The sequence below is a fragment of the Myotis nattereri genome (genome assembly GCF_964212035.1).
Source record: "Myotis nattereri genome assembly, chromosome: 8".
Taxonomy (NCBI): Eukaryota; Metazoa; Chordata; class Mammalia; order Chiroptera; family Vespertilionidae; genus Myotis; species Myotis nattereri.
The window spans coordinates 37,150,216-37,166,940 of record NC_138083.1 but is presented as its reverse complement, the minus strand read 5'-3'; the positions used below and the strand labels follow the sequence as shown (position 1 = coordinate 37,166,940).

The 16,725-nt window shown below is 38.1% G+C and overlaps 1 protein-coding gene across 6 annotated transcripts in view; it reads left to right on the top strand.

Moving 5' to 3' along the window:
* The first annotated feature begins 6,028 nt into the window (after positions 1-6,028).
* Positions 6,029-16,725, top strand: part of RBM39 (RNA binding motif protein 39) — a 30,813-nt gene continuing 20,116 nt past the window's right edge. The window contains exons 1-8 of one of the 6 annotated variants that reach the window (XM_081097051.1): positions 6,047-6,347; positions 6,953-7,017; positions 8,778-8,827; positions 12,270-12,342; positions 12,731-12,771; positions 13,420-13,614; positions 16,242-16,307; positions 16,404-16,457. In XM_081097051.1, the coding sequence (XP_080953177.1) occupies positions 6,967-7,017; positions 8,778-8,827; positions 12,270-12,342; positions 12,731-12,771; positions 13,420-13,614; positions 16,242-16,307; positions 16,404-16,457 (530 nt within the window). In that variant the 5' untranslated portion in view covers positions 6,047-6,347; positions 6,953-6,966. Of the gene's footprint in view, positions 6,348-6,952; positions 7,018-7,288; positions 7,317-8,777; positions 8,828-12,269; positions 12,343-12,730; positions 12,772-13,419; positions 13,615-16,241; positions 16,308-16,403; positions 16,458-16,725 lie in introns of those variants that run through there. The other 5 variants (XM_081097046.1, XM_081097047.1, XM_081097049.1 and 2 more) reach the window with 5 other exon arrangements.

Here is a 16,725-nt window from a genome sequence, read left to right as displayed (position 1 = left end):
TTGCTGTTCCCTCTGCCTGGAAAGATCTAGCCCTAGAGACCCACAAGAATGACCACTTTATTTCCTTCTGGTTTCTTTTTTTTTTTTCTTTTTTTAAAAAAAATATATTTTATTGATTTTTTACAGAGAGGAAGGGAGAGGAATAGAGAGTTAGAAACATCGATGAGAGAGAAACATCAATCAGCTGCCTCCTGCACAGCCCCCACTGGGCATGTGCCCACAACCGAGGTACATGCCCTTGGCCGGAATAGAACCTGGGACCCTTCAGTCCACAGGCCAACGCTCTATCCACTGAGCCAAACCGGTCAGGGTTCCTTCTGGTTTCTTTTCTTTTTTATTTTTATTTTTTGGTTTCTTTTCAATAACCATTTTACCGTAGAGGCTCTCCCTGCCACTCTAAATAAAAGTATCCTGTCCTTCTCTATCTCCCTTATCCTCAATTATTTTTCTTCAGAGCATTTATCACAACCTAATGTATTAAATATCTTTCTGTTAATAATCTGTTTTATATCCTTAGAATTTAAAATGCTTAAGGCAGGGATTTTATTTTGTTTACTGCTATATCCCCAGTGCATGGAATGATGTCTAGCATAAAATAAGAGCTTAATATTTTACAGGAATGATAATATCAAGCGATATTTTTGAAGTGCTTCCATTATGCCAGGTACTCTAAGTACTTTACAAATTTATTTTCTCATTTAATCTCTATAACAAACTTGTGAGATTTAACAACCTTTTTAATGTGATGTCCAAAACTTTTTAGTGGCCTATGAACACCTTGCTATCTGAGAAAAAAAGAAAAGGTTGATTTGTAGCGTTTGCAGATTATCTATGGTGTGAATACTCTGTGGCTGATTTCTGAATCTGTGAAATATCCGTGTGGGATAATAGACCGGGCTGAGGGACACCCTCCTCCCCACACACAAATCTCATGCACTGGGCCTCTAGTCCTATATAATAAAGGGCTAATATGCAAATTGATCAAATGGTGGAATGACCAATTGCTATGATGCACACTGACCACCAGGGGGCAGACAATGCAGGAGCTGCCCCCTGGTGGTCAGTGTGCTCCCACAGGGGGAGTGCCACTCAGCCAGAAGCTGGGTTCACAGCTGAGGAGCACAGCGGCAGTGGCAGGAGGCTCTCCTGCCTCTGCAGCAGCACTAACAACCCCTTTGCGGACATCCCCCGAGGAGTCCCTTACTGCGAGAGGGTGCAGGCTGGGCTGAGGGACCCACCCACAGTGCACAAATGTCATGCACCAGGCCTCTAGTAACTTATAATTTAAAACATCAGACCAGCCGAAACCGGTTTGGCTCAGTGGATAGAGCGTCGGCCTGCGGACTGAAGGGTCCCAGGTTCGATTCCGGTCAAGGGCATGTACCAGGGTTGCGGGCACATCCCTAGTGGGAGATGTGCAAGAGGCAGCTGATCGATGTTTCTCTCTCATCGATGTTTCTAACTCTCTATCTCTCTCCCTTCCTCTCTGTAAAAAATCAATAAAAATATATTAAAAGCCGAAACCGGTTTGGCTCTGTGGATAGAGCGTCGGCCTGCGGACTGAAAGGTCCCAGGTTCGATTCCGGTCAAGGGCATGTACCTGGGTTGCGGGCACATCCCCAGTAGGAGATGTGCAGGAGGCAGCTGATCGATGTTTCTCTCTCATTGATGTTTCTAACTCTCTATCTCTCTCCCTTCCTTTCTGTAAAAAATCAGTAAAATATATTTTAAAAAAAATCAGACCAATTCCGTATAAATAAATAAATAAATAAATAAATAAATAGTGAAGAACATCATAGTCAAGGAATAGAATATGCTAAAGGCTTTGTAGCAGGAGGAAGCATGGTGCCTTAAAAGACCTGGCAGAAGGCTATGTGGCTATAGCAAAGAAACTTATGAGGAGGCAGACCATGCAGAGCCTTCTAAAACTAGGTAAGGTGACTCTCTTATTAAGTATTGTCTTAGTCCCAAAGCCACTCTTTTGCTTTATGATTTTGGGTTTGGGACTCTGCAAATAATATTTCTCCTTGATACTGGCTCTCTGGTAAGCTATCCCAATAGATAATACTAGAGGGGCACTACAGGATGGAAATTTCCTTCCTATTAGCTTCCTGTTTCTATCAGCAAAACTTCTTAATTCTGGCAGAGGCAGTGTCTTCTCATTACAGCAGCTGAATCAGTTTATGGTTTCCCAACACTTACAGACCCATCTCATTACTCCTTCTTCAGAGACACCAGCATCAAACTGTCCAGTGTCCCCTACTCACAGGTCCAGGCCCAAAACACATGGGGCCCTTCCTCTGAGTCCTGAGACACAGCACCCTCCAAGCAGCACCTCCTTTTCTGAGGTCTGAGTTTCAGCTCTGTTTGACCCCTCCTTTAAGTTTCTGTGTTTTAATAATTTCAACTTCTTTCCTTTGTTTCTTCACCCTGAGGGTGGTAGCTGTTCCTACAATTACTACTTCCATACCTTCAATTTCTCCTCTTCTTCAGTTATGCAGTTAATAATCCATTATATTAATTCTCCCTCTTCAAATAACACGTGATTTCTACCTCCTTACATGACCTTGACTGATATATAAGGATCTAATGTTTACTCTACAACGTCCACTTCAAATGTTACTTTCTATGTGTGAGTTTTTCCATTACTCTCAGACAAGATTATTCCTCTAGTTAATTCTTAATGTCTTTGTTAAGGCCTATAGGTTTCTGTTTTCATAATCATATGCGAAATCACACCAAGATGCCCACAATTACACTGAAACTCTTCGCTCTCCTTTGATACTTTTTCTCAATAGCACTTGTCATCATTTTAAATATTATATATTTTAATATTTTTTTATTGATTTTTTACAGAGAGGAGGGAGAGGGATAGAGAGCCAGAAACATCGATGAGAGAGAAACATCGATCAGCTGCTTCCTGCACGCCCCCGACTGGGGATGTGCCCGCAACCAAGGTACATGCCCTTGACCAGAATCAAACCCGGGACCCTTGAGTCTGCAGGCTGACGTTCTATCTACTGAGCCAAACCGGTTCTGGCTATTATATATTTTATGTTATGTGTTTATTTCTTTGTCCATCTCCCACGATTTTTATGGTCCCAGGGTCTGGAATATCTACAGAACCCCTATCAGACTACCATGGTGTACTGATAAACTTGCTCTCAAAAAAAAAAAAAAAGGTCTGATGTGTAGTGTTTGCTATTATCCATAGTGTAAATAGTCCCACACTCCCATTATAGCCTATTTTCAGCTACCACCTAAATGCTGAATATTGAATAACCAGCTCTTGCAAGCCAGTACAAGCTGGCTCCGGTATTTACTGTATGTCTGTGACACTGAGTGAGTTATTTAACCTCTTAAGTCTCTGTTTTCCGGTCTGCACCCTCTCCAATCTGGGACCCCTTGGGGGATGTTCAACTGCCCACAGGGATCCGGCCTAAACCGGCAGTCAGACATCCCTCTGCAATCTGGGACCACTGGCTCCTAACCACTCACCTGCCTACCTGCCTGATCACCCCTAACCATTCTGCCTGTCGGCCTGCTCACCCCCAACTACCCTAGAAATATCTCCTATTCTTTTAAGGACTAACCTTTCCTCCTGGCTGGTTTGTCTCAGTGGATTGAGCCTCAACCTGAGGACTAAAGGGTCCCGGGTTTGATTCCGCTAAAGGGCACATGCCTGGGTTCCGGCCCGATCCCCAATAGTGGGTGTGCAGGAGGCAGCCGATCAATGATTCTCTCTCATCATTGATGTTTCTCTCTCTCCCTTTCCCTTCCTCTCTGAAATCAATAAAAATATATATTTTTTAAAAAGGACTGACCTTTCACAATTTTATGCAAATTTCTTTGGGATATGTCACTACAATGCTCTTAATATTCTGGCCAGAACAAACAAGTATTTGAAACAAATGCCAAATTCCCTCATTAGTAGATGGATAAATCAGGCAAAAATCATATGGGTGGCAAAATTAATTCCATCTCTATGAAATGGGCTTGAGTTTCTCATTATATAATGACTTAGGGGAGAGCGGGGAAGTCTCATTCTGCCCATCAATGATTTGAGAAGAATTGTTGGAGTCTATCAGGTAGACTGTGCTACCATAGTCTTTTTTAAAAAGATATGTTTTAGAGAAAGGAAGGGAAAGGGTGAGAGAGAGAAACATCGATGTGAGAAACATTGATCGGCTACAAACTGGACATGTGACCTGACCAGGAATCAAACAGGTGATTTCTCCCTAACTGGTTTGGTTAGTGAATAGAGTGTTGGCCCTTGGACTGAAGAGTTCTGGGTTCGATTCCAGTCTAAGGGTGTGTACCTTGGTTGCAGGCTTGATCCCTGGCCTTGGTCAGGATGCGTGCAGGACTCACATTGATGTTTCTCTCTCCCTCTCTGTCTCTCCCCCTCCCTTCCACTCTCTCTAAAAATCATTGGGAAGATATCATCGGGGTGATGATTAACAAAAAGAAAAAAAAAGAAAAAAAAGAAAGGTCTATCTTTATGCTGTGATATTTGCACAATTGACAAGTCACGATACTGGAATTAAAGGGGAAAAGATTAGCTCATCTTTTCTAACAAATTATGCTTCTGTAATGATTTTCAACACTTAAAAGTTAGAAGATTTGAATTTTCAGGAAAAGGAATAGGAAAACATTACTAACTATGCAAAAATCTATTAACCCTCTAAGAGAAACACTGTATGCAAAGTTAACTCAAAATGGAAAGCCTCTTTACACCTACATTTCCTCCAAATAATCTGTTTAGCAATAACAGAAGTTAACTTTTTGGAGAATTAAATATTTGCCAGACATGTTACAGACATCATCTCATTTAATCCTCACTACACTAGTAGGCATTCATTCATTCATTCATTCATTCCTTTACTGAGTGTTCACCTGGCTGGGCACATGGCTGAACGCTGAGAATTCAGTAGTTAGCATTATTGGCCTTGGTCAGTCTCAGGAAGCTTAGCCTCCTAATTATATTACCCTCTTCCTCGTAGGAGAAAATGGAGGATAAACTCTCAGGTAAACTTATTTTTCCAAGGTCACACAGTATTGGAGCAGCTACAGAACCAAGGTATCTCATTTCAAATCGTTGCCCTCAATCATTAAACGGTTAGTAGACTTTTATAAGATTTTTTATTGTATGTCATCTTTCAAATTTTTTTCAAACATTTTCTTCTCTGCTCTCTTATTTTCCCCAGTATTGACCCAAGAACAAGTGGTGAATTTATACTCTTAAATGCCAGGCATCTGGGAGACTTCAGGGGTGAGGAGCCAAGCCAGGAGTGTGGGGGACAGACATCTTTGAAGAAAGAATAACACATACATAAGGCAGATCCTCTGCTCAGGGAAACAGATTGTTGTTGTTGTTTTTTCACCTCTTTGCCTTTCTCTACTGCTTCCAAGACGGTTTTGAAGCTGGACAGCTGAGACAGCCTATTCCACCGGCTCCCAAAGTCCGGGACATCTAATTTTTATTCTGCAGCCCTTCACTCTCTACCCCTGTCCGGTCTCTTCCTGCATTCTGTTAGGTGGTTTTCACTTCTTCAGCCTTGGTGGATAGTCTACATGACTATTTCAGTTTTACACGATCGCCATATGGACTAGGCTGCTTTATGGCGGGCGACCTTGACAGACATCTGGGTGGGAGGCCCAGGGGAGGGTGGGGCGGTTGGCTCTGAGGCTAAAACCTTCAGATCGCTGTAAGGAGGCGCCACGAGGAAGTGGCGACAACGGAGTTCCACTCAGCGTTGAGTTTCCTAAAAGACTGACAGTAATTGCACCAACTGCCTTTGCTCTAGCAACTTGCGCGGTCCCGCGAGATACAGACGCTAAGTCAGAGGGAGGAGTCAAGGGCGCCTGTCTGGAAGGGGGATGGGACTATCTATGGCGCAATCATTGCGCGAGATTGGGCTATGGTCGCTAGGGCCTTTCTTAGATCTCGCGATATTTCGGCCTATTCAGTCTGGAAATAGTGCAGCTTCTCGCGAGAGCCCGTGCCGAGGGCTCTTGGAGACCCCGTGTGTTTGTGTGTATATGCGTGTTAGTGAATGTGAGTACGGGGAAGCAGCGGCCGCCATTTCAGGGAGTCTGCGGACGCTGTCGCAGGGTTGGATCCTGAGCTGCCGAAGTCTCCGTCCTGCACTCCCGCGCGGCTTCCCTAATCCCATTGTTTCTTTTAGATCCGCTCGGGCCTATCCGCCCTCGGAGCCCGAAATCTGGGCTGGGCGTACCGCGGCCCGGGCCTAGAGACTTAACTGTAGCAACAGCGGCGGCGGCGGCAGCTGCAGCAGCCCTCCTCTCCGAGCACGAGCACCACAGGGGCCCAGAAGCCCGCGCAGGTAAGGCGATGTGGTTGACCGGAGTATTGTCAGAGGCTTTTTTGCGGTAGGGGTCTTTTCTGGGTTGCGGACGCTCCTTTCAGGCGGTCTTTAGCGACGGGGGGAGGGCAGGTTTTCGAGAAATCGGCCCCATTTTGACGACCGCGCCCTTCTTTTCCGGTCGGGTATGTTTCAGGGTTTTTGGGTGGTACGAACCCCAAAGAGGCCTCGGGCAGATGGCGACCAGCCCCTTGGAGGCCTGGGCCGGCCGCGACCTCCCAACATGGCGCCAGCCGAACGCAGCCATGGCTCCCAACCCCTCCCAAGCGAGGCAGTTCCCCCAGCTTCTAAAATGGCAGCGCGGGTTCTGCGCGGAGAGGCCTCCTCGCTTGAGATTCCCGGCTTCTGTTTTTGGAGTTGATTGCGGACTTTGTAAAGTCGAACATTGCCTCGACTTTTCATGTGTTCTGTCTTAGAGGCATTTCAGATTTAATTGCCAAGCCTGTTAAAGTACTTTCATCGTGCCTTGGCTTTTGAAAAGGTTTTTCTGAAGTTTTGTAATATTCGAGTAAGACATTGAGCAGAATTGAATATTTATTCATAGAATTACCTTGTTGTTTTCATAGGCGTTTAGAGAAAAATGGCAGACGATATTGATATTGAAGCAATGCTTGAGGCTCCTTACAAGAAGGTGAGAAAAAACATGTTGGTGAGGTCTATATATTTCTTAATTTAGCATTATTCACGAAACTACTGCTGAAATGTAAACTAACCTCCCCGGAGCCCTCTTGATTTATCTTATCAGAGATGCATTACGTATAACTTACAAAAGTAAATATATGCTATTGATGTAATAATATTGTGCAGTAGTTTCACTTCAGCGTGATGAATAAATGCCCATCTATCTCTCTTTGTAGACTTGCCTAACGATATCTCACCTCTACTCCCATGAATTCACCTTTGATTCCAGTGTGAACTGTCAATCATAAGGTAGTAATTGAGTGACTTATCGCTGTACCGTGGTCCCCTAGGTAAAATGACTCAACTAAGAATTACCAGCTCCAGTTTGGTATAGCAAAAAGGTGAATGTAGTGGTTTGGGAAAATAGCAGGGGTCCAAGAATCACAAAGTACAACCAGTCTGTGGCAAGCAAATATTTAAGTCTTACAAGAAATGGGTGAGATTTAAAATTTTTTCTATATATACATATAAAAGACTGGTTATATTAAAAACTAAAACAGGCAGGTGATGAACTGCTGCTCAATTAAAATTACTAAAATTCTTGGATCCCTGAATAGAAAAAAAAAAAAAAAAGGCAAAAGAGGCAGTATCACAACTTAGAGTCACTTGATGACTGTTTTACTGTTCTCCATATTGTTTTATTTTTAATTAGTCCCTGCCATATTTCACACTAAAAACTACAAAGGAATTATTTTGGCTTATAATAATAGTCTTTGACCCATTTCAGTATCACAGTAAAAATAAAGTGTCTTTTCATTCTTTCACCAGTTGGTGGTGAAAATAGCAGTATGCATGCATTATCACTGGTGTCACAAACTGTAAGCTTTGTAAGTTAGCAGTTATACTCCATTAACTCATGTAATCAAACTTTAAAATAAACATTGCGCTAAACCTTTTAAAAATAATACATTTGTTTTTGAGTGTATAGCACGACCATGTGGTACCAATTTGGATGAATTCTTTATATCTTTAAATAGTGTACATAGATTGTAATGCTTAAGACTCTTGAAGAGTTTTATATTTTAATGTTAAGATTCTTGTGTCTTAGTTTAACATGGATGAAATTCCATGTAAACAGGTATGGAAGTAGGAAATGTTTAGGTTGGACTGGTGGATTATTAATTGACTTTCTTGGGTTCTTGAGAGTCAACATTACTAAAGCAGTGTGAATCCCTGTTTGCTTCAGGGCGAGATGTGTGACAGAGGTGGCATCAAGCTCTTACAGTCCCAACCCTCCAACGGAAATGGGCGAAGATCTCAGGAATGGCATCGGTCACAGGAAATCGATAGTGGCTGGCTGCTAGCATGGCCACTTGGGGCTTAGGCAGAAATAGAGCCATGGTACTGACCAAAGGGACCATAGAACATCGAATAAAACTCAAAACAGGACTTCATTCATGTTTTAAAGAAATTCTATTTAACTACTTCAACACTGTAAATCTGGATAACTTAATATCTATATAAGAAAGTAAAATTTCACATGTTAATATGTATTTTTTTATTTTTGTGTCTTGATGATTTAATTGTAAGCAACAAAGTGGTTAAACACATACCCATCTAAATTTTTTTATAGCCTTCCATGTTAAAATATGACTAAGTAATTAGTTTTAAAATTGTTTTGTATTTTCTTATTCCTATTCCCTTTACCCTTTGACAACTTGAAATGTTACCACTTCGTCCTCATGATGTTCTTCTATCAACCCTGCTTAGGATGAGAACAAGTTGAGCAGTGCTAATGGCCATGAAGAACGTAGCAAAAAGTAAGTTTTAAGAAGGGACCTGGGGTGGGGGAATTCTATGTGTTTGGGATCTTATTAAAGTTTTGTTCCTCTGGCTGAAGCATCAAACTAAGATTCTCTCCAGAAACTTTTCTTTTCTTCTTTTAGAAAAGTGGTTCTTTATCGTTTGGGATGAGAAACTATTTGAGGATATAAAACTATGGACTCTTTCCCTAGATTTTAGGATATGGTTTCAGGGACCTTTTGGACACCTTCCCCTCCAAGTACATCCATGACAGTTTGGATGAGAGTTGTATCTTATGTCTTAATATTAATTGATGTTACCAAATATACTAAAATATCCACTGAAGATGGGTTAGGAAGAAGAAAAAGTAAATAATCAGGCCAGGGAAAGGATAGTTAGTTCTAAATTACTGAAGGATTCGGAGCTATGAATTTTTTAAGATCCTTGCTGATTAAAGGCCCTTTTTGTCCTAATGCTATAGCATACTTAAGTACTTATGTTCCTCCTACATAGCGTTTGTTGTCTTAAAACTTTTTAAACTTAGTTGGACTTAATAGTAAGAATGGGGAATTTTTTAAAAATCAAGTGATATAATTTATTTGAGTTAATGAGTAACCCAAAATAGTAACCCAGTGCTACAGAATATTCAGTAGATAAAATTCTAAGTAACAGTATAAATTAGATCTACTTTATAAGGTTGGATACTATTCTTGGAGTTTTCAGTTCTAAGATTAGTGATGTTACAAGCATTAAATTGTTTTGTTAACCTATATTTGTAATGTATTAAACTATTTTGTCATGTTCATGAGCTCTTAATACATAATGAAAAATGATGGTAAATAGCCACTCCTTGGTTATTTTTTGGCTCTTTTCCTCCTAAGAGTTGAAAGTGCTTTTTATAATATACTACTTCAACATCTTCACAACAACTTTGTTAGGTTGATATAATTTCATAAAAAGATGAAAAAATTGTCAGGTGGGATTATTCAGGCTTTGCTACCCACATTTTTTTTAAATTATAATTTCCTCAAAATAATGTAGTAGTAATGGTTTAAAAGTGATGTAAAATGTAGTGAACGTCCTATATTTTTTTCTTGTGGGAGTCTGTTCTTCACTAGCCACAATATATTATGGGTATTAATTAGTTTGGGTTTAGTCTTGAATTGCTATATGAGGCAATCAACCAATCATGGCATGATTTAATGTCATCTGGTTTTAGACCTTTCACAGAGTAACTTTCCTAAGTAATGGTTCTAATTTGCAATTCTGTAATCCAAGAAAACTTAGGAAGGGGGAGATATTCATATGAAATGACTGAAATGATCCAATCTAGGTATCGGGCCTGGTGAGTGGGTAAAACTCACAGTTAAGTACAGAAAGAATGAGGACATACACTGTAGGGCACAGACCTTTGTTGTACCATTCTCAGATGTCACTCCTTGCTGCTAATACCATCTCCAGTTTTACTTGTTTTCATCCTGCATCTAAGCTCATTAAGGCCACCAAGCTTTTACAAGGATTCAGTGACTGATGCTTAGTGGCTTTTTTATCTAACGTAAAAAATCTTTATGAGACTAAATAGAATGGACACTTTTCTGTAATTGACCGTAGGGATCTCTCTTGTTTAAGGGGGAAACTTTTCAAAACACTCCCAACTACTATCTGATATCTTTTAAGTGTACAGATTATTTCTCTATCAGCCTTCTCAGCCTCATTTATGTGTAGCTGATTAAATAAATGGCTCTCTTATTCAGTCAGGAACTTTCACCCACTTTTTGAATGGAATTATCTTTTCAAATTTCAAAGTTATCTAAAAGGAATTTTTGTTTGGTGATGGATATAATATAAAACAAGTAAATGTTCTCTGATTAATTTTTAGTGTAAGTTAAGTCAACGAAAGGAAGGTGCCATCTTGCATTTTTCATCCTAAAACTTCATTGTCTAAAAAGTAATTGAGTGTCGGGATAGGTTTTTTTAAAAAATATTTTTATTGATTTCAGAGAGAAATGGAGAGGGAGAAACAAACATCAATGATGAGAGAAAATCATTGATCGGCCGCCTCCTGCACGCCCCCTACTGGGGATTGAGCCCGCAACCCGGGTGTGTGCTTTGACTGGAATCGAACCTGGGACTCTTCAGTCCACAGTCCGACACTCTTATTCACTGAGCCAAATCGGCTAGGTTGGGATAGTTTTAAGGTAGTAAGAAAATACACATTCTGAGAATTGAGAGACTAGTAAATGTTTTCTTAAAAAAAAATACTAATTCTAAAAAAAACACAAAAAAATAATATTCTGACTCTCAATGCATACACTCATTTGTATTCTAATAGTAAAAGGAACTAAGTTTAATATAACACAAATTGGTTCTAAATTGACTTACTTTGAAAAGAGCTATATACCCCTGAGTTTGGCAAAACATCAAGTACTGGAGCTTGCCTTCATGGGAATGCTATGTTAGTGTAACCAGTTTTGCAAAGTCTAAATCACCATTCATTCAGTTAAGCTCTTTAGGAATTAGTAAAAAAAAAAAAAAAAAAAGGGGGATAACAATAAAATGACACAGTTGAAATATATTGGCTACTGTGGTGTGGATTATCTATAAATTTTGGAATAAATGACTTTTCTATTTTTTTTCTTATTTTCCAGAGTACTTTGCATTTAAAATTTAGATCTTCTTACATGGAAGAGGTCAAATCCAGTTATAGCAAAACACCTTTACAGCAGAGGCCATATAACCAAAAAGTCCAAAGGCCCAGCCCAGTGGACCATTTACTTCAATGATGTTCAGTACAAAATTCCACTGCCACTAAAGACTTTGGAAAGTCCCATTAAGTTGTAACAGGATTTGACTATTAGTATGGATTTTTATAACCCTTCTTTAGTTAACTTTGTTCTTTGAAGCTGCAGTCCGTTATAGAGAAGTATACTGCTTTCTTGCACCCTTATGTTTTTGTCTGGGCTTTTATGCAGAGAATTGTATATTCTGAATGTCTTAATCAGGTTGCTGTCTATTTACCTGTCTGGGGTTGCCTTCAGATGTGGGTGGGGACTCATTAAAAGTCCTAGGAAGACCTTAAGTTGAAATTAATTCTCCAATATTTGAGTGTTTCCTTCGGTAAAATAAGTTTTAGGTCTTAAAAGAGGTAAATAGGTTTGGTGCCTCTCTACTATGGGCTACATATGAGCAGAGCAAAAACTTTGTCTTATTTGTGGAAGATTGAGTTACTTTTTACTTTGTCCTCTAATTGATTATATTTAGGACTTACAGCTATTGCACAGACTTATTTAATAGATAGTGTCAGGTTTTTCAGGCAACAAAGTTGGAATGTTATCTTTTGCCCTTCTGGGCGTTGCTTTGATGACTTCTATATAAATAATGAGTGTAGCCTAATTTTCTGTCATGTGCTACCTAGCATATACATTTCTGACAGTCAGGTGGATTATCTTGAAATTTTAGACAAAAGTTTCTGCCTCCTTGGAAAGCTCTACATCTCCTTGTGATTGGAGTGTGGGTTTCAAGATTCCAGAAGGTGGGTGTCTTCATTTTCTATTTTCAATGCACTCTAAGATGACCTGCTTACAGGTTCTCTCTGAGGCAGACTTCAATGCTCTTGTGCTAATTTTGCTTTGATAGGACTAAAGAATTAAATGAAATTTCCAAATGATGTAGACTTGTCAAAATGTTCAATCTTTTAGCTATTACAAATTGACATTTTAGTGGAATAAGTTTATTTTGAAATGTCTTTCAATTTATACTGAAATATCTGAAGGCACCTCTAAAAGTTGGGTGATGGCACACTGAAGAATACAGAACTGAACACAAAGATGACTGACTGGCTTTTTACCTTTCAGAGCTTATAATTTTATAAAGAAATATATATAGAGATGTTGATTGTTGTTTTTTATTGCACCCCACAGGCTTGTATAAACTGGCATAAAAAGGCATACTCCATATTCCGGTATACTCAAAACTTTCAAAAGAAAGTATCTGAAATGATTACAATAAAGTCTAGGAGTGTCAATACATTTTACTGCAATAGTTTATCCTTTGTCATTCCTTATAATTTTGCTGATAAAAAACAAAATATTGATGTTTGCATGGCTGTTGAAAGTATTTAAAGTATAAATTGGGTCAAAAATGGCTTAAGGAAAATTAATGTACTTGATGGAAAATTTTATATGTGGTCCAACATTAATATTTAACTGTTAACATATTCTATTATAACTTTGATTTATTACTGTATGCTGTGGATTACAGTAATACCTGTTGGCCAGTTATAAGATGAACTTTTTATTTAAAAGTTCAGGTTTTGATCTCTATCTGCTTATCAGACCTTTTTCTTGTTAGAGCTGCAGCTGACTCTCAGGAATAGTCCCTGCTCTCTCAAATTCTTTGTCAACTGCTGATTTTTGGTAGTAGAAAGTAAAGGTTGGGTGTTTATCTTACCTAGAAATTATTTTTCCATAATATGATTATGTATCATTGTATGATATTAAAAAAGCAAAATTAATTTACAATCAGATTTTTAAAATTCTGACCATAAAAGGCAGTATATTTTGGCAGATTCTTAAACCTGCAATATAATGGTGACTTTTTTTCTTCTCAGGAGGAAAAAAAGCAAGAGCAGAAGTCGTAGTCATGAACGAAAAAGAAGCAAAAGTAAGGAACGGAAGCGAAGCAGAGATAGAGAAAGGAAAAAGAGCAAAAGCCGTGAAAGGAAGCGAAGTAGAAGCAAAGAAAGGAGGCGGAGCCGCTCAAGAAGTCGAGATCGCAGATTCAGAGGCCGCTACAGAAGTCCTTAGTATGTAACTATAATTATGATGATTTTGGTTTGAGAGTCTTTGCTGGGTATCCAGATAGCAATTTAACCTGAGTGATTTGAACTGTGAAATTTTACTCTTCAGAGTGTTTCATTAAGTAAGGATATTTGGCATAGAAGGACTAGTAAAGTGAAAAACTATTTGTGGACAAAAACATCTTTTACTCTAGGCATACAGATTATTTTGTTATTCTATATTAAAATATTTTAGAACTGTATGCCAGTCCAAACTAAAGCATTAGAATGCTTAACAAATTTTTTTTTTGATATGTAATGCCAAATACTTGGTATATGAACATTAACTGAACATAAAGTTATTTAAAAGTTAAAGCTCAGATGGATGTAAGTTACAATAGTCAATTATGTAATTTGTTAACAGCAATCTTATCTGTGTGGCTGTTTACAGCTGAAATGACAGACCTTTTGTGAATTTGGTGTATGCTCCTGGATAATGATGATTTTGGGGGCTTATCACATTGTTTGTATTTAAGGTTCTTTTTTTTAAAAAAATAAAGCACTAAATGTGCTTTGAAGGTTAAATCACTACAAAAAGTTGGATGTGGCTATTTAAGGTCCAAAGTTTCAATATAGTTATTAAAAACATCTCAACTGTGTAAATAACTGGTAAAAGCAAGGATTGAATCTAAGAGTCCTTGGTGCTTTCCTCTTAATAAACATACTGTTATAAACTGGGGTATGTTAAAATTAACACTTCTAACTTTTAAAACTTGAAATGCTGAAAGTAGAAATCAAAGACAAACAGCTAAATCAGAACCTTGGCTCTGCCACTTTGGCAAGTTACTACAAGTTAACACTAAGCTTTAGTTTTCTCAACTTTTAAGAAAGAGGTAACAATTGTCAGAAAAACTATTAATGAAAATCGAAGAGAATGTAAATAAAGCACCCATCGTACTGCTATTCATGAAATGTTTTGGTGTTTGAAGCCATTAAAGTTATTATCACTGAGTTCTGATTCTGGTTCTTAAATCTTTAAAATATAAAGAATTGAACTCTTTGTTTTTTAAGTTCATTCTAGCTGCTTATTTCATAAACTTTCTAAAGTGCTTAAAGGTTCCACCATGTTTTTTAATTCCAAATGCTCTATTAAAAAACATTTTGCTTTTTCTCCAACTTATCAAAGTCTACTGCATTCTTTTTTTTTTTTTTAACCAAAATGAACTAAATAGGGAAAAGGATTACCTTAATTAATTTTGAGTACTATTTTCTCTGTTCAGTGATGAATGCTCAAAGTCAGCCTGTGATCCTGGTCTGACTTAAAAATGATTTAGTTTTTACATTTGGCTTCAGGTGATTTTTAACTATGGAGGCAGAAATTGGGACTTTTATGATTAAGGGAGAAGAAAGTATTTATACATTCTTCTTTGAACTTTTAATTTATTCAGTAAATGTATATTCTTATCAGTATTATCTTGAATTGCAAAGACTTAAAACATTGTTTGCGGGTAGTTTTTATTGCGCGCTAACAGGTGGCGCGGGCCATTTTTGCTAATTTTTTGTGTAAATGGCAACGTTCAGTAAAATTGCGATAACTTTAGTTTACGTATTTATACGTTACCCGCATTCTACCGCTAGTCTATAAAAAACGTATTAATACGTGTCTCGCGCTCTACTACTACAGTCAACGTAAAACGTATAAATACGTTTCCCGCATACAGTGTGTTAATACAAAATCATTTATTTGGAATTGCTTGGATGTTGTTAAGTACATGTGTAGCTCATGAAAACAAATTTAAAGGGTGGGTCACAGACCACTAGATACTTCATTTTGCTACCTTTCTGGAAAAGAATAACGGGATGAGCACTAAGGGACATCTGATTTGTCTCTTAAATTTAGTTTCTTTTGGTCTTTCAAAATAAAAGGCCCCCAAACTGCTGGACCTTTTTAGAGTTATTTAGAATACAGAATAAATTTGTATTTTAGAATAGTTGTATTTTTGACTTATTTTTTTTTTTTTGAAAACCTTTAATATGTCAAGTCCTCAAAAAAAGTGTTTTTGAAGAATTGAACTTCCTTCACATCTGTACTATGGACTATTTTGCCACAGGGAAGTGAAGTATGATGTGCTAGATGTGTTTTTATGCAGTCCCTGAGATTTGTTGTAAAATGGAATTTTGGAGTTTCATGATTATGTATAAATAGTCTCCTTATTTTTTAAAGAAATCTCTTAAGAAAACATGAATTATATGTATGTTCCTGAGAAAGTATGTGCAGAGATGCACGCCAAAATTGTTAACTTTAGTTATTTCTGGTGTGAGAGAAGTAAGGACTTCTGTTTTTCTTAAACCTCAGGAATGTATTCATAAGTGTGTAATCTTTTAAAAACTATAGACTAAAAATAAGAATGAGCATTTTCAGAATTTAAACATTTTGAGGCTGTAACCTTTGGTCTTGGCACCTCTCAGTGGTCCAGGATAGATAACTGTAAGAGCAGTTTGCTTGGGATAGAATTAAAAAGTCTATTTCCTCTTCATAATTGAGGTGGAAAAGAAGCAGCCTAAACAATGTTAAGCTTGCTGGAGAGCACATGAACGTGATCTTAGCAAGACCCTAAACCTGTAACTAGTGTAATTTTGTGTTTCCTTTTTAGCTCCGGACCAAAATTTAACAGTGCCATCCGAGGAAAGATTGGGTTGCCTCATAGCGTCAAATTAAGGTTTTTAAACATACTTCTGAATTGTTTAAATTGTTTTTCAAGGAACTAATGTGGTGTACTTGTTTGGGTAACTTCTGAAACTTTTTAACTTTGCAGCAGACGACGTTCCCGAAGCAAAAGTCCATTCAGAAAAGACAAGAGCCCCGTGAGGTAGCTGTTGTCACTATTTATTTCTTTAGAACTTTAAGCTTTTATACAGCTTTTGTAATTTATACTACTGCTAAATTTAGTGACATTAAGTAAATTGGACCATATTAAATGTCCTTTTGTAGTACTAGTACTGTTAATGTATTTCTAAATTTTCAACAGCTTTCCTTTTAACTGCATATAAATAAATCTTAACCAAGCTGACTGGTTTTTAAATAGTAGTCTTTGGTTCTTCAATGTTTCTGTAGGTTATTTTCCTTTTAAATAAACA